Source organism: Ruditapes philippinarum, unplaced genomic scaffold, assembly GCF_026571515.1.
Source record: "Ruditapes philippinarum isolate M1 unplaced genomic scaffold, ASM2657151v2 ctg1230_1_1_1_1, whole genome shotgun sequence".
NCBI classification, from domain to species: Eukaryota; Metazoa; Mollusca; class Bivalvia; order Venerida; family Veneridae; genus Ruditapes; species Ruditapes philippinarum.
In genome coordinates this window covers 135,091-156,874 of record NW_026866872.1, presented here as the reverse complement: position 1 = coordinate 156,874, position 21,784 = coordinate 135,091, and the positions used below count along the sequence as shown (strand labels likewise).

The following is a 21,784-nucleotide window of genomic DNA, read 5'->3' as shown; positions in this document are numbered from 1 at the left end:
TTAATAGCTTTATTAGTCTGCTTATTACTCTACAATAACAACATGGATGCAAACATGATAAAATATTGATACCCTCTTCCAGTTTTGGGTGGAAACTAATAAATCTTCAATTTTGGTTATGAATATTGAAATATTAGTCTTGTTTAACACCTAGCTGGCTGGCGGAATGCAATCTATTGCAGACCCTGATCAGCCAGCACATCCATGCCATCTGATCACAGTCTGCATTATTCAACAAGTATATACAAATGTATTTTAAAAAATTTCCATAAAACTGATAGATTTGTTCAGCTTGAAAGATGGACATGTTCATTGGACAAAATGTTCAAAACTTAATATATTCTGATATCTTTAAAGGCACATTATGTCTTTAAAACAAGTTTTTCTTTCTTTAGGCAAATACGAGTTTTATAATGTTTACATAATTGTTTTAGAGCATGTTACATGCTAATCATCTTAAGAAAGACGTGCTGAATATTAAATTATATGACATAAAATTAACAAGATCTATATAAATTAGTATTTTAGTTTTTATACTAATTATAACAAATTGCTTAAAAGTAACAGAGGCAAAAGATAGTTCAGGTAATTGGTAACTTTTTGAAACTGAATAAAAGCTTTTGACAGCGTTTCTGAGGCATAATGAGCCTTTAACTAGAACTATCGCTGAATGCGATTCATACCCCCACCAATGTCCTTGACAGAAGACAACTTGGAAAGGTGGTTAAGGGAATAACTTTAGTGGCACAAATACATAAAAAGAAATCTCTGGTGAAAAAAAGACTTATTGTACAGGTAATAGTATAAATATATATTATCAAATCATGTTCGAAACAGTTACAAATAACCTTTCATTTTCCTAATGTACTAAACATTTTATAAGTCAACTTTTGACCTTCAAGTGTGGCCTTGACCTTGAGCTGGCACAAGGGTAAGATGGGTTCTGCACATTGCCCAGTTGGGGTGACCATTTGAGTAAAGTTTGAAGAAAATCCTTCCATAAGTATAGAATTTATAGAGCGGACACGACATATTGTCTATTATTGATTGTATGTAAATTTTAAAGACTTAAAAAGGGGCATAACTTTGTCAAAATGTAATACAGAGTTATGAAACTTGACCTGCATATCTTATTTGTGACACCTCATATATCTTTTAAGTTTCAAGCAAATACCTGTGCTAGTTTCAGAAATATTCAAGTACATGTTAAAATTGAAGAACATTTTCTAAGTCAATTTTTGACCTTCAAGTGTGACCTTGACCTTTAGCCGGCACAAAGGTGACATGGATTCTGCACATAACCTTGTTGAGGTGAACATTTGAGTAAAGTTTGAAGAAAAATTCTTCCATTAGTATAGGATTTTAATTGGAATCTTCAATTGTGACCTTGACCTTGAGCTGACACATGGGCAACATCCCCTTGTTGAGGTGAACATTTGAGCCAAGTTTGAAGAAAATCTTTCAATTAGTGCAGGACTTACAGAGTGGACATGACATACTGTCTAATATTTGATTGTGTTTGATATTTGACCTTCAATTGTGACCTTGACCTTGAGCTGACACATGGGCAACATGGGTTCTGCACATCCCCTTGTTGAGGAGAATTGAGCCAAGTTTGAAGAAAATCCTTCAATTGGTATAGGATCTATAGAGCGGACACGAAAATGGAGACGGACGGACCGACGCGACAAAGCGAATCCATTATAGCCCCCCCCCCCCCCACATTTTGTGGTGGGGGTATAATAATGTAAAAACAAGAATAATGTAATCTTAATATTTGAAAGTCAATAAAATGAACACTGACTTTAATTACATTGTATATACTTAAATAACATTCAATAAAAATAATATTAACAAAACTATGGCACAAAGTAAGACACATTGCATATAACAGAGTGATGAAAACACTTCAAGAAACAAACAAGTCTGTCTCCATATCTTATTTGTATTGGATCATGGAGTCAAGTTAACGGTCAGTCATTCGTTTTGAAACAATAGTAAATAAGCTTTATAAATTTAGTACAATGTACTGTAATTTACTTACTTTAATTAAAGATATGATCATGTATACAATTTGTGTGATATGTACATAAATTTATTATTATTATATCTGTATGACAGTCTTTTACAATATAGAAAAAAAGGTACAAAAACATGTAAGGAATTACTGGATGATGACATTCATGTAGTATTATGTATTATTACCGTCCTGTGTAAGTAGGCAGTTACTGAAACTAACAAATGATCCTGGGTTATCTAGAGTGCTAAACTGTATTTATTAAAATTATATATATGTTAATGTATGTACTATAGTGATTGGTTCGTTTTGACACTGGCACTGTCTGTCTGCCTGTTGACCCAATGCTGAGCTTGTTCAGCATACAGCCTCTGTTCCTGTCTAGACCACACCTTCAAATGCTTGAAAAAGTCAAGACTGCATTACCGATAAATATTTCTGATACAAGTCACTGGCAATTTTCACAGGATCTCCTACAATAAGGAATTATATTTTTCTAAAATATGCAAATATGCTCTAAATATCAGTCTCAAAATATTTGTAGTTTCTATTAATTTAAAAACAAGCAAATAATTATTATCTGTAGAACAATATAACTTTTCTTGATAAAGCTTGATATTTAATTAGTAACAAACAACAAACTCCACATATGGAAAAAATGCATTATTTATATGTGATTAGTGACACTAATTTATGTGACTTTATAAATAAATGCTAGACATTTAATTAATTAACTAACTAGTAATTTGTAATTTTACTACTAATCCCACATAATTTCTGATTCAGCATTGAGAGACGAAATTATCCGTTGAATTTAATGTATTAAATCACAGGGAAATGCCCAAAGATCGTACCAGTGACCCCAGACAAAAATTGAATAAACAACAGTAACAACATACCTGTGGGTACAACAGGGAATGGTGATGTATCAAATGTAAATGGTTGCTCAACTTTATTAAACATTTCCTCATTATATGCTGTCTGATTAAATGCTTTCCTCTGAAAGACAAATAATAACAATCACTTTAAATACATAAAATCATTTCATTTCATATTTGTTCTACAGAAGAAATATTTAAACAGAGTTAAGAAGTTATATTCCGGACAGGCATAATAAACTAAAGGGAGATAATTAAAACTTAAGCAATGCAAAGTAGAGTTATGGCTCTTGAACACTGTACTTCCTCTCATTTGTCTCTTACTGTTAAACGTTTTAATCAAATTCTTATCAATACTTTTCAAATTATTTTCCATACAAGAATGTTTCAGAGAGACAAACAGACAGAAGGACAGACAATGTGACAGCTATATTCTCTCAGAAGGAAGATCATAATATAGTACTTACTTTCTCTATACACTGTAGAAGCTCTTTTATAAAATGATAATATCTTGTCTCATAATATCTGCAATAAAGCAAATCTTTTGATTATTTAGATTATTTTTTGTCAATAATAGCTTACAGCATGGACTGATTTTGAAATAAGTTACTATGCGTTTAATAAAGAACTTCACAAAATTGCAGTTAAATGTATCCTTTTTATCAACATATGACAATACCTATATATAAGATCTTTGACTCTTGCACATTATTTTTAATGAAAATATGAAACTCAACAAGAGCATTGCATGCAGTGATAATACTTGCATGTTAAAAATTTTAAGTTGAAAAGAGGCATAACTCCAAAAATATTCCTTTCAGAATTATGCCCCATGTCTAACAACTGCACCGAATTATGGTAAGCAAGTATTCCAAGCTTGAAATATTTGAATAATGGACTACATTAAACATGGGCACCACCGCAGCAGTCATAACAGCTTTTTCTTTGAAACAGAAAAGCTAAAAATTAATAAATCATAACCATATTGATATCATGTGAAAACAAGATTGCATTTGAGAAAAATGCTATGCCACCGCAATAATAGAACACTAAATAGTAGTGTAGGAACAGATTTTCTTTGTTTCTATACAATTTTGAAGATTGTCATAATGCATAGATCCCTGACCTATCTAATTCTTATTATCAGATTAGTGGTTAAATCTGTTGTTAACTCAATAAAAGATCAGAGTAGGAATATATCAATGCACTTGAGTCTAGTGAATTTGGTGGTGAAGGTCATATTTCACGCAGCCTAAATTTCATGACTACATCAAAGGACAACATAGTAAGACACTTTGTCAAAATCTAGGTCAGCTGAAATCAAAGTTCACTTAACATCTTAATCTGTACACATGGTTCAAATTTCAAAGCTGTACATCAAAGGACAAGAAAGTAGGTCACATCATCAAAATCTAGTTCACCTGATATCAAAGTTCAATTTTACAACTAAAACTGTGCACATGGTCAAAATTTCATTGCTGTACATTAAAGGACAAGAAAGTAGGTCACTGTCCCCTTGGGCAAGGCAAAATTTTGGACCCAAGGGTTTAATACAAAACAATCTTGATACAGGTCCACCAAACAACATTTCAAGTCAAATATCTAAGCTGTAGCTTTCTCCTATTCAGAAAAGATTTGTTTTATTTTCTGTTTTTACTATGTGAACATAATGAGAATCACTGCCCCTGGGCAGGGCCAATTTTAACACTAGGGGTATAATTAAAACAACTTTAGTAGAGAACCCATAGAATATATTATAGAGCAAACATCAAAGCTCTATGCCTTGTACCTTCAGACAAAAATATTTCTTTTTTTTTTTTACTATATGTACATAGTAAAAATCAATGACTCCTGGGGGGGGGGGGGGCAATTTTGACCCCAGGGCTATAATGTGTACAATCTTGCTAGAGGTTCACTACATAATGTTTCATGCAAAATATCTTAACTCTAGCCTTTGTAAATTTAGAGAAGGTGATTTTTTAAGTTTTTACTATATACATATAAGGAAAACCTATGGCCCATGGGGCGGGGCTAATTTTGACACAAGAGGCAAAATTTGAACAACTTTGGTAGAGTACCTATAGATGATATCATTTAACAAATATTCAAGCTCTAAGCCTTGTACCTTCAGACTGTAAGATTTTTTTATTTTTTACTATATGTATATATTGAAAATCAATGACCCCGGGGCAGGGGCAATTTTGACCCCAGGGCTATAATTTGAACAATCTTGCTAGAAGTTCACTTCACAATGTTTCATGCAAAATATCTAACCTCTAGCATTTGCTAGAAGAAATTTTTTTACTATAAAGTTTTTTCTATATACATATAAGGAAAACCAATGACCCCAGGGGCAGGGCCGATTTTGACCCCAGGGCTATAATTTGAACAATCTGAGTAGAGGTCTACCAGACAATGCCTTATGCAAAATATCTAAGCTCTAGGCCTTTTGGGTCTTTACAAGAAGGTATTTTAAGTTTTTACTATATGTACATATAGTGAAAATCAATGACCCCCGGGGCGGAGCTGATTTTGACCCCAGGGCTATAATTTGAACAATCTTGGTAAGGGTCTATCAGACAATGCCTTATGCAAAATATCTAAGCTCTAGGCCTTTTGGGTCTTTACAAGAAGTTATCTTAAGTTTTTACTATATGTACATATAGTGAAAATAAATGACCCCCGGGGCGGGGCCGATTTTGACCCCAGGGTTATTATTTGAATAATCTTGGTAGAGGTCTACCAGACAATGCCTTATGCAAAATATCTAAGCTCTAGGCCTTTTGGGTCTTTACAAGAAGTTATTTTAAGTTTTTACTATATGTACATATAGTGAAAATCAATGACCCCCGGGGCGGGGCCGATTTTGACCCCAGGGTTATAATTTGAACAATCTTGGTAGAGGTCTACCAGACAATGCCTTATGCAAAATATCTAAGCTCTAGGCCTTTTGGGTCTTTACAAGAAGATTTTTTAAATTTATTCTTATAATTCCTTTTGGTTGCCATGGCAACCAGATTTCTGCATGGAATGAAATTCTTTGAACAACTTTGGAAGCCCTTCACCCAAGGATCAATCCTGCCAAGTTTGGTTGAAATTGGACAAGTGGTTTTTCACAAGAAGATTTTTTAAGTTCACTATATAATCTATATAACACACACACACACACACAAACAAACACACAGGTGAATCGCTATATGCCACCGCATCGCAGATGCTGCGGTGCCACCGCATCGCAGATGCTGCGGTGGCATAAAAACTACTAATTAAAACATTGTAAGAGTGATTGGGGAAAATATGGAGTTTCATCTTCAAAAAAATGAACATCAACCTTTACATAATGTATCATAGTTTCAAAATGAATATTTCTTACTTTAACATTAGTCCAGACCACTGTTTTGCTGCATATTCTCTCACCTGTAATAGGTTATAGTCACATTGTCATTAACTAAAACTGGATACAAAAATATGTAGTATTAAGAGAATTTATTTTCTGAGCTTTTTTATCAAATAAACTGTCATTACAAATATTTCATGAATAGAACAGTTTGTTGGCTTAAATCTACTGTTAAAGAAGATAGAGTTAAAAAGAAAACATATTAATATGAAATTTTGGTTTAAAATGGCGAGAGTTTAGAACTTTGTATAAAATTATGTATGAATTACATAAGTGATGTTTTGAAACATCTTTTTGTTACAAATTCCTCATATTTATTATTAAAGTAAGTTAATGCATAAAATCTTTGATGAGAATTATAGAAATGGATGTTAAGGTGAATGTGTAGAACAGCTCTCCAAATATTTTCTATAAGAAAAACAATAAAATCAGACCTCCCCATTTGGTCCCCATAATGTAATTTGGTTCCTAGCATTATATTCCATCAAGTTTTTCTCAGCCATGGTGTGTCCATGTGTCCTGGCATCTCTGAGCCAGGGACCAAGTAGAAAGTGTTTATCTGAGCGCAATAATGTTTCCATGTCATCAAACAACACAAGAAGGGCCTCGCCAGATCTCCTGCATAATAAAAAGTACATAAAATAACTTTATCATTTTCAAAACACTGCTATACTGTTACTGTCACACATGAACTTTTAAGTCTGACTGATGAAAGATGAAAGAAGATCCCATATGTATTATTTTGGGTACAGATTTTTTTCCAGACTTATTCAATATCCTTTTAGTAAACTTTTGACATACCAATCTTAAATTCAATATCTGGTTTCTTAAAATCTAATATGTGAATGTAATTTGACTTCATATCTATGTTTTATTAAGAGATGTAACCACTTGATAAAATTAATTCCTTTTCACCAAGTTTATCTTAGAAATGGAAATAAAATGGCTATGAAAATGCTGTGTGCTATCTATAACAGTATTAATAATAGTAAAATGCCGTTCTTTGTCATGGTTCACTTTTAAATTAGCTGTATCATTTAATCTGCAAGGCCTTTTTGACTGAATTGTTTAGGTCATTGGCTTGTGATCATTGATCACATTTGGTTCAAATCCCAGGTTAGATTTTGGCATGGGAGGCAGCTATTCAGAATTGGTGCCAGTGCTTCTGCAAGAAATGGTGCTCAAACAGACACCTAAGGATTCCACCAGTGAAACAGGAATATTGCCACATTAATTTTGCAATATCCTTTAAATGACTTAAAATGCAGTGACACAAAAATCAACTTACTCTAGTCTGTAATAATTCCTTTCCTTATAAGCAGCTATTACTTCAGTATAATATAAAGTAGATATATCTTGTAAACTGTTCCTGGCTACATCTACAAGATCATACCTGTAAAATATAGTTTCTTATTAATATCAGGAGAGCTATCGACATGGATGCTGCTGCTGTAATAATTAGGATCTGAATGTCACTCACTGGAGGTCACCAACTCATGACCTTTCAATCCTTCAATCAGTGGTGGCCTGCACATTCTTGGAAATAAATCTGATTTTATTATTAACTGTAGGGAAACCAGAAATGTGTACATGATTTTTACGATTTCAAGATATCATGAATGAATGAAAATGGCCGAACTGTGCATGTTCGATAAATAACCTTAACTATTAGATACCAAAAATTATAATAGAATCTAACGTTCCATGGATAATATGTTTTTAAAATAATGCAAGATAAATGACTTGTCATGGATGATCACAATTATTGCAAAATGTTTCATTGTGACCAATGATTTGATTGCTTGGTTTAAAATAGATTTATTGGAAATCCCAATCGACTAGAAGGCAAAACAGAGTTACTAAAGATCAGATCAAAATATAAACATAAGAAATTCTGCAATTTCAAGAGATTGGCAAAACCCACGAGATCGAAATGTTCTTTATAGATAAAATACTATTTTACTATTATACCCAACAATAATGTAATGCCATTAAGTCAGATGTGTAATTTCTAATCATACACAATGAAGAGTTTTTATCTGTCACATCATATTTGTGTATGTGATACCAGTTGAATATACAACAAATCAAGTATAGGTATATAGTAAATGTCTTTACCTGAACAGTGCACTTAAATTCAGGATTTTTGAAGCTTCAACCATATGACCCCAGGCATTAAATAACTGTACTGTATCATACCATATCTGTAATCCAGTCAAAAGTACAAAAATCATCTTTTTATCAAATATCTCTAAATAAATTTACATATGTTTTAGGTTTCATACATAAGTTTCATACATAAATGTGTTTTTAATAAGTTTCCATACATTTGTTTCAATAAGTTTTCATGCATGTGTTTATAATAAATTGTCATAGAATTGTTTATAATAGTTATCATAGATGTGTTTATAATAAGTTATCATAGAGGTTTTATAATAAATTTTCATAGAATTGTTTATAATAGTTATCATAGATGTGTTTATAATAAGTTATCATAGAGGTTTTATAATAAATTTTCATAGAATTGTTTATAATAGTTATCATAGATGTGTTTATAATAAGTTATCATAGAGGTTTTATAATAAATTTTCATAGAATTGTTTATAATAGTTATCATAGATGTGCTTATAATAAGCTATCATAGAGGTTTTATAATAAATTTTCATAGAATTGTTTATAATAGTTATCATAGATGTGTTTATAATAAGTTATCATAGAGGTTTTATAATAAATTGTCATAGATGTGTTTATAATAGTTATCATAGATGTGTTTATAATAAGTTATCATAGAGGTTTTATAATAAATTTTCATAGAATTGTTTATAATAGTTATCATAGATGTGTTTATAATAAGTTATCATAGAGGTTTTATAATACATTTTCATAGAATTGTTTATAATAGTTATCATAGATGTGTTTATAATAAGTTATCATAGAGGTTTTATAATAAATTTTCATAGAATTGTTTATAATAGTTATCATAGATGTGTTTATAATAAGTTATCATAGAGGTTTTATAATACATTTTCATAGATGTGTTTATAATCAGTTGTCATAGATGTGTTTATTCTGATTACAGTAGAACAGTTAAAGCTGTACAACATTTATGATAAAACCACCATTAAACTTACCTCAGGTAATTTAAGATTTATATCTGGTCTAGATGTAGGTACAACATAAGAGTTATCATCTGGCATACTGTCTGTACTATTGAACACACTTGTCTAAAACAGTCCAATTTTATACAGTGTATCTAAAACTGCTATAGAAAAAACTAATATATAAAACAACATTGTTTTTTACATTAAATAATTCAACAATTTTGAATAAATATTAAAACAAGACTTGTCGTTAAAAACAGGCAAATGTCTCTGAGGCTAGGGCCAATTAAAGGAACATGATAATCTTTGACTAACAACAAAAGCATGGTGACTATAAAAAGAATGTTATAAAAACAAATAACATTACAAATACATTTAGTTTTAACATGCAACAATTTTATCAAAATTACTTTAAAATCCATCCATGAATGACAGGATTGTTGACTGGATATAACCATCAATGCACTTCCATGGAAAATTATTATCAGGACTTTGGACATACAAGTATGACCTTGACCTCTGAGCTGCAGACGTGATTCTAGAGTGTGGCAAATCATCATGTCATAAATGACAACATTGTTGACCTGATTCTTGCAAATGACATGTCATCATTACATCCAAATTATTTAAGCAAAATTATAAATACCAAAGCTATGGATTGAAACAAAAGCAACAGTCATAAGGACAGACCCACTTTGGTGGCATAAAATGCAGCATTTCAATTTTTGTTGCTAATTTAAAATGACATACTAAACCTTTAACAACTGCCATGCCATATCAGCATCAGAGTTATATTTGCCATATCTGTTCTGTGTAAAGTCAGTGAACCTGGAAAATAAAAAAATAAAAAAAAAATTATTTCCAACAAATTTCAAAAAGAATTTCGTGAATAATAAGCCAGTTTTATAGCAAGTACATTGAACAAGAGGCCTTATGTATGCTAAATAAGAAGTTTATGACAAGATACTGTTAAAAATGTTAGATAACAACATACAACAGCAAACACAAAACCTTATGTCTAACTTCTTCATGCTCAATTGAGTACTAACAGATCAAGGAATTTAGTTCATGCTTAATCTGCAATAACATATAATATATTAACATTTAAACCTGGAACACTCAGTTATCAATCTGCACAAAGGTTTCTCTTTAAGACAAGTGAGTTAACAAATTTGGCTGTATTTCTTCAGCTTAAAATATTATTCTTACCATACAGTAAGATTCCTTGGAGTTTTGACAAAAGCATTTTCATTCATGAATTCATACATAGCCTCGTTCTGATATAGACCTTCTGGTGTCAATCCTATACCTACCATTGAGCTACCAGGTATGTTTCTTGCTGTAAATGGACCCTGACAAAAACAAAGAAATAAGAATCTACATATCTGAGACCATCATAAAAATAATTTACTAAAAATCAAAAAGCATGATATTAGTACTTGTAGTTGCTTACAGAAGAGAAATGTAGATATCGTTTTAGTATAAATGTTATCACCTCAGTGCAATAACTAGTTTACTTCTATTTAATTTAGGAGGACTTAACATTCTACTGCACTAAGGTGACAAAATTCGCTTCTTTAAGGAAAAAATAAATTTTAAAACATCATTACAAAAATGTTATACAGGACTATATAGATATAAGAAGAATGTACGAAAATATAGTTCATTAAAACATTTCTTTTGATTAGTTTATGAAGTTCAAGTTACAAGTTCAACAACAAGATACTTTTGTTGTTCTTTGCAATCAATATTTCATTCACTGACTAGTCAATATCCAACTGGCCAATATTTAAATATTTATGTCATTTCAACTAGCCATTGTTTAAATATTCAATAATCATCTACTTAATTTTTTGCTGGTCAATATAAAACTAGTGAATCTTTAACAAGTCAATGTTCAACTAGTCAAAGTTCAATAAGTCAGTGTTCAACTAGCCAGTATTCAATAATCAGTTACTCAACAATCATTAGGTAGCGCGATAGCTCAGTTGGTTAGACCACTGACTGTCACTCCTGATTTTCCGGGTTCGATCCTGGGTAACAACACCCTTGGGATTTTTCAGAGACACTTTCAGTGTTTCCCACCTACCTAGAGGTTTACTGGTACGGAACCCAGGTAATCCTCGCATGTATCAGTGCTATACACTGGGCATGTAAAAGAATCTATTCAATAAGAGCTAGGGACTGGTTCCCGGGCTCCCTTGTATCTCATAACTGTCTCTAGAGTCTGCTGAGGTAAAGAACCTACTGGAAACAAGCAATTATCATAGTATTGCAAGCAATCCATAAGTCCCCTACCGGTAAGAGCCAAAGCAACATTTTGAAGGGCCATTGGCCATTCACTAAATAGGTTCCTATTTTAAGTAAATTTGTTGAAAAAGTTCTTTAAAAGTGATCACAGGAAACAGTTTTTATGTACAGACAGACGGACTGAAGGACACTCTAAAGTTATTTTTTAAACATCCCTGTTATCAAAATATAACATTTTTAAAATCCTATCATGATTGAAGAAGTTGGAGTAAAAATTACCAATTTCTCAAAAAAAGTTTAAGTTAAAAAGGGGCATAATTCTGGAAATAGTCTTGCTAGAGTATTGAACACTCATAAATGTTGAGTGACAATAAGAAACATTTATATGAAGTTTGAAGTAGATACATTCAGAAAAAGAAGTTATTAAAGAAAACAATGATTTTTTCATGAAAATTTTAAGTTCAAGGGAGGTAATTCTGATAATTTTTGTGCTAGAGTTGTAAACCTTGTCACATATGATGTGGTTAATGACAAGCAACTTATATTTAAAGTTTGAAGAAAATACCTTAAGAACTAAAGAACTTATAGTGAAAAAACTTAAAAACTAGAATCAGAAATCTTGAAATTCAGTCTATTTGTTGCCATAGCAACCAGAATTTTCAACATAGGAAGATAAGAAAAGGATGTGCATAATTTCCATACTGCCATCTACCCATATGTCAAATTCATAAACATATTTTCAGTACTTTTTGTGTTATCACTGGATCCAGGTTATGTGTAAAATTTGCTTTATTTTCAGTCTATTTGTTGCCATAGCAACCAGAATTTTCAACATAAGAAGAAAAGAAAAAGACGTGCATAATCTCCATACTGCCATCTATCCATATATCAAGTTTCATAAACATATTTTCAGTACTTTTTGCGTTATCGCGGGATCCAGGTTATGTGTAAAATTTGCCATATTTTCAGTCTATTTGTTGCCATAGCAACCAGAATTTTCAACATAGGAAGAAAAGAAAAAGACGTGCATAATCTCCATACTGCCATCTATCCATATATCAAGTTTCATTAAAATATTTTCAGTACTTTTTGCGTTATCGCGGGATCCAGTTTTGTGGACAGATTGACGGACGGACAGACAGACAGACAGACGGTAAACCTAAAGTCCCCTCCGGTAAACCGGTAGGGGACTAAAAAGAACTTATAGTGAAAAAACTTAAAAACTAGAATCAGAAATCTTGATATTCACTCTATTTGTTGCCATAACAACCTGAATTTTCAACATAGGAAGATAAGAAAAAGGATGTGCATAATTTCCATACTGCCATCTACCCATATGTCAAGTTTTTTATAAACATATTTACAGTTCTTTTTGTGTTATCACTGGATCCAGGTTATGTGTAAAATTTGCCATATTTTCAGTCTATTTGTTGCCATAGCAACCAGAATTTTCAACATAAGAAGAAAAGAAAAAGATGTGCATAATCTCCATACTGCCATCTATCCATATATCAAGTTTCATAAAAAATATTTTCAGTACTTTTTGCGTTATCGCGGGATCCAGGTTATGTGTAAAATTTGCCATATTTTCAGTCTATTTGTTGCCATAGCAACCAGAATTTTCAACATAGGAAGAAAAGAAAAAGACGTGCATAATCTCCATACTGCCATCTATCCATATATCAAGTTTCATAAAAATATTTTCAGTACTTTTTGCGTTATTGCGGGATCCAGTTTTGTGGACGGACGGACTGACGGACGGACAGACGGACGGACGGACAGACAGACGGACGGAGGGTAAACCTAAAGTCCCCTCCGGTAAACCGGTAGGGGACTAATAAGTGCTTGCACTTTCGTAGGTTATCCTTGACCACCCGGTCTAAAGAAAATGAATCAAGCTAACCTTAAGTTATTGAATATTCAACTAGCCAATATTCAGTTACATATAATGATATTCACACAACATTTATCACAACAGATATACCTCATTCAGTGTGTCTATGTTACCATACAGTCTCATTGTGCCTCCATAATTGTTTAACATACACCATATAAATGGCTGGCCATAAAATGATCTTGTCAAGTTATAGGCCGCTATCCTTGCTGCCTCTAGATCTAAAACAATCATTCTGCCCTGAAAATGTAAATACTCATATCTTAGTTTGTGAAACATATTGTACAAACAATTTATGGATGAAAAATATGTAAATGAAGAACAAATAAATATCAAAATTTACCTATGTTCTTCTCAATAAACATTATACATGTATGTGTGTCTGTGAATCTCAAGAAAAGTTTTAATAATCATTGGCCAAGTTCATGGCCTTCTTTTTATGGTGCTTTGAAATATACTAGGGCTGGGAACGAATAAGGAATTTGATGTTCGAATATTCGTTTTCCATATTCGAATATATTCGAATATTCGTTTTTACAACATTTGTACCAATATTTCTCTTTGACGTATACGTATACGAAATTGATTGCGTCGAATACTGTACAATTTTAATATGTTTGGAATAATCGACGATTAAAAATACCTATATAACTACGTAAAAGTTTTTTATTTTATATATTGTAAATCGACATAAATGTTTACTTTTGAAATAAATTCATAATTTGATTGCCTTTTGTTCAGTTAATCCGACTGCTGATCATTTGTCTTCATGGTCTTATTAACGTGACTTGATTGACAGTAATATGAATCACCGTAGCTTCTTAGCCCCCAAAACACATAATTTACATTGAAACTTAACTTGAATTAAATATATTATTTATTTATAATTTTAGATAAGGTTTAAAATATTCTTCAGATACATTTAGCTATAACGCAGTAAATATCACACGGAGTCTTAGTTTCTACGGAATAAATATATTTTGACGGAATATAGACACTGACCATGCTTACATAAAGCACCGATTAATACGTGTCGATTTTTTCGTCTTCACAAAATTTAAGACAATGACTGATTAATCGGACAGATTATTGCACAGAAAACAATAAATAAGATAATTAAAATCGGAAAATTACATTATATTCTGTTCAACAGGTAAATTGCAAACTGTGAAACGGGTGCCCTTTTGATCAACTATAGACCCCAAAGTTTTCACAGTTAATTGGCGATAATCGTTGACACGTGTCATACAAACGTGTGAACAACTGGTCAAGTAAAGGTCAATGGTTTAATTTGCTATCTTAATTGAAATTTGAAAGTAATTACAAAAAAACACTTTTTTTTCGAATATTCGTATTCGTTTTTCAATGTTCGAATATTCGGTAGTGTTTCGAATATTCGAATATTCGAATATAATTCCCGGCCCTAAAATATATAATAGGCATAAAATGTGAATCTTATTGATATATGTATTTCCTAAATATAAACTACATTGTACATAAAGTTAATAAATGTCTCAAACATACTATGCACATGAATTACATGTACCATTATAAAGGAAATTGATTTTAATGATACATAAAACAAAGAACACAACATACAGACTATATCTGAATGATAAGCAAGTTATACACTAACAGTTATAGATAGTTGTTACAAGTAGTGTTAATTCTCAAAGCTACAAACGTGTATAGTTATAAAGTATTTGAAAGAACACACTGAAAAAGAAGAATAAGAATAATGAAAAACAAAGAGATAGGAACAAGAAAATTAAGACAGTTTGTTCATATTATCATCAGGCGCATATATACCTGCCAATACATCAATACAAAGAGGTGTGCAAATTAAGCAAAATATCAAAAAAGTTTAATTCAAAAATCAGATAAAATGAGTAAAGGATATGTGATGTAGATATAGTTGTGTAGAGTATGATTGATTTAGTTACTTTCTATTCATTCATATATTTTTGTGCTCTATGCATCAGATCACACTGATGAACATTTGTACCAAATCATACTAAAATCACTCTATGTATGACTAAATAAAGCTTCATACGAGGGGTGATGGACAATGTGTGTATCTCCATAACGTGACGTCCTACCAAGGTGAACTCTTTGGATATTATTAATCAATGCTCTTTTAATAAATTGACCAAATTTTAAAACACCAATTGATTTTTTATCTATTTTATGACAACATCAAAACAGTAAGTATCAAAATCGCGGCGCAGCTTACTTTTTCTCTGTGATGTAAACGTTTTCATCTCATTTAAACACATGTAAAACCAGTCCTGTGCAAACAAAGAAAATTGCGAGAAACGTTATAATAACGTTGCTTTGATGTGTATGACGTCATTCTCTCAGTACCAGAAGACATTTTGAAGTTGCGGTTATTTTACGCTTGTGCTTTAAAGAACAGGTGCTAAGAACAGCTTTATCAAAAATGGACGTCACTGATCCAGCAAAACTTCAAACAGTTATACAGTTCTGTGTAAATCTTGGAAAGACGCCTGGCGAGACAAAAACAAAGATCGAAAGTGTGACAAATAAAATGTCAGTGTGTCGTTCTCTAGTATATAAGTGGCATCGCCGATTTTCAGATGGAAGGGAAAGTGTTGGGGATGATTCGCGGACTGGTGGATCTGTTGAGGTAAGAGACAAAGAAACTGTTGAAAGTGTGCGTGCAAAGATTAATGAAGACAGACGGATAAGTTTAAGGCAGATCAGTAACTCTTTAAATTTATCGTATGGAACTGTTCAGAAAATTGTTACTGAAGAGCTTGAAATGTGTCGTTTGAGTGCTCGATGGGTCCCTCGACTGCTGTCAGCGGATGAAAAACAACAACGAGTTCAGGCGTCAAAAAACTTCTTGCAATGTTTTCAGAAAGAGGGTCAACAGTTTTTAGATCGCATTGTCACAGTTGATGAGACATGGCTTTTTTTCTTTGATCCTGAATCAAAACAGCAATCTATGCAATGGAAAAACAAATCATCGCCTCCACCGAGGAAGGCATGTGTATCCCGATCAGCAGCTGAACACATGTTTATTGTGTTTTATGACACCAAAGGGCCAATTCTCAGTCATGCCGTCCCAGCTGGACAGACAGTCAATGCAGCCTACTACGCCAAGGTACCGTAATATTTTTTTTGAATTTACAGAATAACTATTTTTATTAATAAATAAAAACATAAATGAATAAATAAATGATTTCATAATGTTTTATTCATGATTGTAACATTACAATATAAGACAACTTGATTATCTTCATTTTGTCCACAGGTCATTCGCCGAGATTTGATGCACGCATTGAGAAAAAAGCGACCCAAATCTATTGAAAATTTAATTCTTTACCAAGACAATGCACCTGCTCACCGTGCTTGGGACACACAGCTGACCATTCAAATCCAGCTTGGAGCAGAAGAACTCTGTCATCCACCATATTCGTCTGATCTTTCCCCGTGTGACTTCGCCTTGTTTCCCAAGTTAAAGACAGAGTTGAGAGGGAGACATTTTGGCAATCTGGACGAGTTGAGAAGAGCCACCCAATGCATACTGTCATCATTCAGCCAGGAATGGTATGCGAGTACATATAGAGACTGGGTCTGCCGCCATGAAAAAAGTGTGCAGGTTGAAGGGAAATTCTTTGAAAACTTATAAGGCAAAACGTTAACGTAGATTACTTCCTATGATAGCATTACGTCGTTTGTGACGTCGTGAGCTGCGCCGCGTTTTGTCATGTCTATGTATATAAACTGGTGCAGAATCATTAATTCTTGTACAATCTTTACAATATTTTGAGCATTTGCCGACATATGCTCACTTAATAAGATACTAGAATTTCGTGAGATTTACTTTATTACTTTTTGTTTTATGCAGGGTGTCCACGAATTTTTGGATCACCCCTCGTACAAGCGTTTACTTCTGACCTCTTAGTGTGACCTTTAACCTATAAACCATGGTCATTCACCTGACAGTCTATCTTATGGTGATGATCACTTTTATCAATTTATACTGAAAATATCCATGGATGTAGAATACATGCTCCTGGCAAAGTCTGAAAATTTCATTATATTTGGTGACCTTGACATTACATATATTGACCTAGATTATAATGGTAACACTACGCCTTGATATAATAACTCAATTCAAAACTACTGCAAAGTCTATACAAACATATTCGTATTTTGATCTGACCTTTAACCTCTACATGCGTGACCTTGAACTTTGATGAAGGCTCCTGAATTTTGAGCCTGACGCACCACCTCACAAAGGTAATTATTTATGCCAACATGCCCTTTAGGGGCAACCCATCACATGTCCTGTTGTTTTTTTAACAGGCATATAAATTTTTCCCTAGCCTAATTTATTTTGAGAGTAAGAAAACAGACAAAGAAATACAAATGTTAAATTTCTTGAAAAGCTAGATTCTAAGATTCCATAACCATTAAAATGCAAAGGATTTAATTCACACAACAACTACTGATAAATAAACACTCAAGGTGAATGTATACAAGTATAGTAAATAGTGATTAATTCAACCCAAACTATAACCTGAACATATTGTCACCTGTGGAACTGAAGTGAGTAAAGCTTTAATTTGTTCCTGATGCCAGAACTGAGGTTCAGACAAGAATAACAGTCCCTGCATCAACCTGTTGTTAAAAATTACACATTAAAATGCTCTTGAATGTAGTCTGCATTATAGTAAGCCTGGTAAGTAAAATTATCTTAATAATATGTCTAAAATTAAGTCACAGAACCGTGATAAAACTAGAACTGTGTCCAAAGGACACGAATGCCCCCACTGACAACATATATATGGTATATAGTGAAAAAATCAACAAAGGGCCATAATTCTGTTAAATTTGATCGCAGCGAAAATTCCTTCCTTTACTACCATCTACACATTAAGGTTGTTCATCCCTGGAAGTTTAAGCAAAATCTGCCATCCGGTTTAAGAGGAGTTGCGTTCACAAAATTTCTATATGGTATATAGTGAAAAAATCAACAAAGGGACATAATTCTGTTACATTTGGTCGCAGCAAAAATTCCTTCCTGTACAACCATCTACACATTAAGGTTGTTCATCCCTGGAAGTTTAAGCAAAATCTGCCATCCGGTTTAAGAGGAGTTGCGTTCACAAAATTTGTACATAGTATATAGAAAAAAAATCAACAAAGGGCCATAATTCTGTTAAATTTGGTCGCAGCTAAAATTCCTTCCTTTATTACCATCTACACATTAAGGTTGTTCATCCCTGGAAGTTTTAGCAAAATCTGCCATCCGGTTTACGTTCAGGAGCTGCGTTCACAAGATTTCGGGACGTACGGACAGACAGACGTACGGACGGACAAGTGCAACGCTATATGCCCCCCACTTTGTGGGGGCATAAAAATGCACAATTGAGCCACACCATGACAAAACCAACATAGGGCATTTGCCACCAGCATGAATCCAGACCAGCCTGCACATCCGCGCAGTCTGATCAGGATCCATGATGTCCGCTTACAAACCCTATTACAAGTAGAGAAACTGATAGCAAGCAGCATGGATCCTGATCAGACTGAGTTGATGCACAGGCTGGTCTGGATCCATGCTAGTCGCAAACGCACTATGGTGGTTGTGTCATGGCGCGGCTCAATTATGTATTTTATGTTTTTAGGCTTAACCTCAGGGAAGTTCTTTTAAGAAATCACCAAACTGTAAAATATCATTTGTACAATATTAAGTGGAAACATAACATTATAAAATAGTTATATCTTAATGCAAACATATACAAAATGCAGCCTGATGTTGATTTTATTTTCACTTTAATAACATGTGGTCATTTTTCAAGATTTCCATTCAAGACAGAAAAAGAAAGTAGGGTATTATCTTACCAGACAGCTTTAGGATCTGCTGACGTCATAGCACTGTAAACTGACTGACCAGCTGATTTTATATAGTCTGTATCACTGTAATATAAGCCAAAATACATGTGTTAACATAAATAAACAATGACTATCAGTGCCAAGAAAAATGAGGTGCGTGTAAGTTACAAACATCTAAGACTTGGTATTATCATATCTTGCAAAAAAAAAAAAAAACATTCTCATTAAAATGACATACTGAAGTACTTTGAGGCTCCATCCACACAAGACATCAATAACACCTCACACCATAATTTTCTCAGTGTGTGGATGAGCTTATCAACAACTTAACCCATCTTTCAGTAACTTAATAAACTAAACATAATTTCAGTACAAATGGCCTTTCAAGACTCATGAGACACCAACTTGCTGTTAAGAGCTTTAGCCATATATTCTAAAACCAGCATACTAATTATCTTCTCTTGTATCTCATATGTTGTTACAGCGTAGCTCAAGCTAGTAAAGTTAATAGAACAGGAGAAAATTTAATATATCTTTACATAGTGAATGTTGTATGATCAAGTTTGTTACCGGTATGCCCTACTGTAGCATATGAAGAAAGCAATGCATCAAATAGTATATTTGATGATTAACCCGGGCTAATGTCATATCAAATAATTTATTACTGTCATAAAGTAAAATCAGTTACAGCATGTTATACATCTAAACATTAAAGATCCTGTAACACATTTTTCTCATGGTTTTATTTCATAAACATGTACTCAAATTTAGATTTGTCAATATTGTAAGTTCCAACAAGCATTATTTATAAAGATATTACCGAATTTAACATTTCATGTAAATAAAGGGAGGTAATTAGAAATTTTTTTTCTATAAATTCTAAGTCAAATTTTCCAATAAGAAATGAATGCATATAATTTATTGATTAAATATAATGCTCACAAATATTTGCAGTACACATTTTACACATTCTTTGATGTTTGAAAATTGTTTTATTTGCATAATTATATTCATATATAATTTTTTTGCAAATGTGGTATACACACAGTAACAATATTAAAACATACAGGATCTTTAAAAAAACTTACTTGGAAACTGGAACCATCTCATTAAATGTATCACCATTGTAAACATGATCCACACCAAACTCTGCCTCCATCTAAAATATACAGATGATGAAATTACAATTACCTGTATGATAATTACAGTTAAATAGAAAATATTAAAAAAAGATTGCATTTGAGAAAAATGCTATGCCACCGCATGGTTCAAATTTCATAGCTGTACATCAAAGGACAAGAAAGTAGGTCACATCATCAAAATCTAGGTCAAAGTTCAATTTTACAACTAAAACTGCACATGGTCAAAATGTCATTGCTGTACATCAAAGGACAAGAAAGTAGGTCACTGTCCCCTTGGGCAAGGCATAATTTTGACCCAAGGGTTTAATAACAATCTTGATACAGGTCCACCAAACAACATTTCAAGTCAAATATCTAAGCTATAGCTTTCTCCCATTCAAAAACATTGGTTTCATTTTCTGTTTTTACTACGTGTACATAATGAGAATCACTGCCCCCGGGCAGGGCCAATTTTTGACATTTGAACAACTTTGGTAGAGGACCTATAGATGATATTATATATCAAACATCAAAGCTCTATGCCTTGAACCTTCAGACAAATTTTTTTTTTCTCACTATATGTACATTATGAAAATCAATGACCCCCGGGGCGGAACCAATTTTGACCCCAGGGCTATAATTTGAACAATCTTGCTAGAGGTTCACTACACAATGTTTCATGCAAAATATCTTAACTCTATCCTTTGTAAATTTAGAGAAGATGATTTTTTAAGTTTTAACTATAAACATATAAGATAAACCTATGGCTCCCAGGGGCGGGGCTAATTTTGACACAAGAGGCAAAATTTGAACAACTTTGGTAGAGTACCTTTAGATGATATTATTTAACAAATATTAAAGCTCTAAGCTTTGTACCTTCAGACAATAATATTTTTTTATTTTTTACTATATGTATATATTGAAATCAATGACCCCCAGGGCGGGGGCAATTTTGGCCCCAGGGCTATAATTTGAACAATCTTGCTAGAGGTTTACAACACAATGTTTCATGCAAAATATCTAACCTCTAGCATTTGTCAATTGCTAGAAGAATTTTTTTTAAGTTTTTACTATATACATATAAGGAAAACCAATGACCCCTGGGGCGGGGCCGATTTTGACCCCAGGGCTATAATTTGAACAATCTGGGTAGAGGTCTACCAGGCAATGCCTTATGCAAAATATCTAAGCTCTAGGCCTTTTGGGTCTTTACAAGAAGGTGTTTTAAGTTTTTACTATATGTACATATAGCGAAAAT

The 21,784-nt window shown here is 32.7% G+C and overlaps 1 protein-coding gene across 3 annotated transcripts in view; it reads right to left on the bottom strand.

Moving 5' to 3' along the window:
• Nucleotides 1-1,420: 1,420 nt before the first annotated feature.
• Nucleotides 1,421-21,784, bottom strand: part of LOC132734066 (alpha-N-acetylglucosaminidase-like) — a 31,955-nt gene continuing 11,591 nt past the window's right edge. For all 3 annotated transcript variants that reach the window (XM_060720771.1, XM_060720770.1, XM_060720772.1), the window contains exons 10-23: nt 20,494-20,564; nt 19,415-19,489; nt 18,103-18,187; nt 13,628-13,777; nt 10,603-10,745; nt 10,149-10,221; nt 9,424-9,516; nt 8,411-8,496; nt 7,581-7,685; nt 6,727-6,910; nt 6,269-6,312; nt 3,363-3,420; nt 2,917-3,016; nt 1,421-2,490 (exon numbers count right to left, since the gene is read on the bottom strand). In XM_060720771.1, coding sequence (XP_060576754.1) covers nt 2,429-2,490; nt 2,917-3,016; nt 3,363-3,420; nt 6,269-6,312; nt 6,727-6,910; nt 7,581-7,685; nt 8,411-8,496; nt 9,424-9,516; nt 10,149-10,221; nt 10,603-10,745; nt 13,628-13,777; nt 18,103-18,187; nt 19,415-19,489; nt 20,494-20,564 — 1,329 coding nt within the window. In that variant the 3' untranslated portion in view covers nt 1,421-2,428. The remainder of the gene's footprint in view (nt 2,491-2,916; nt 3,017-3,362; nt 3,421-6,268; nt 6,313-6,726; nt 6,911-7,580; nt 7,686-8,410; nt 8,497-9,423; nt 9,517-10,148; nt 10,222-10,602; nt 10,746-13,627; nt 13,778-18,102; nt 18,188-19,414; nt 19,490-20,493; nt 20,565-21,784) is intronic.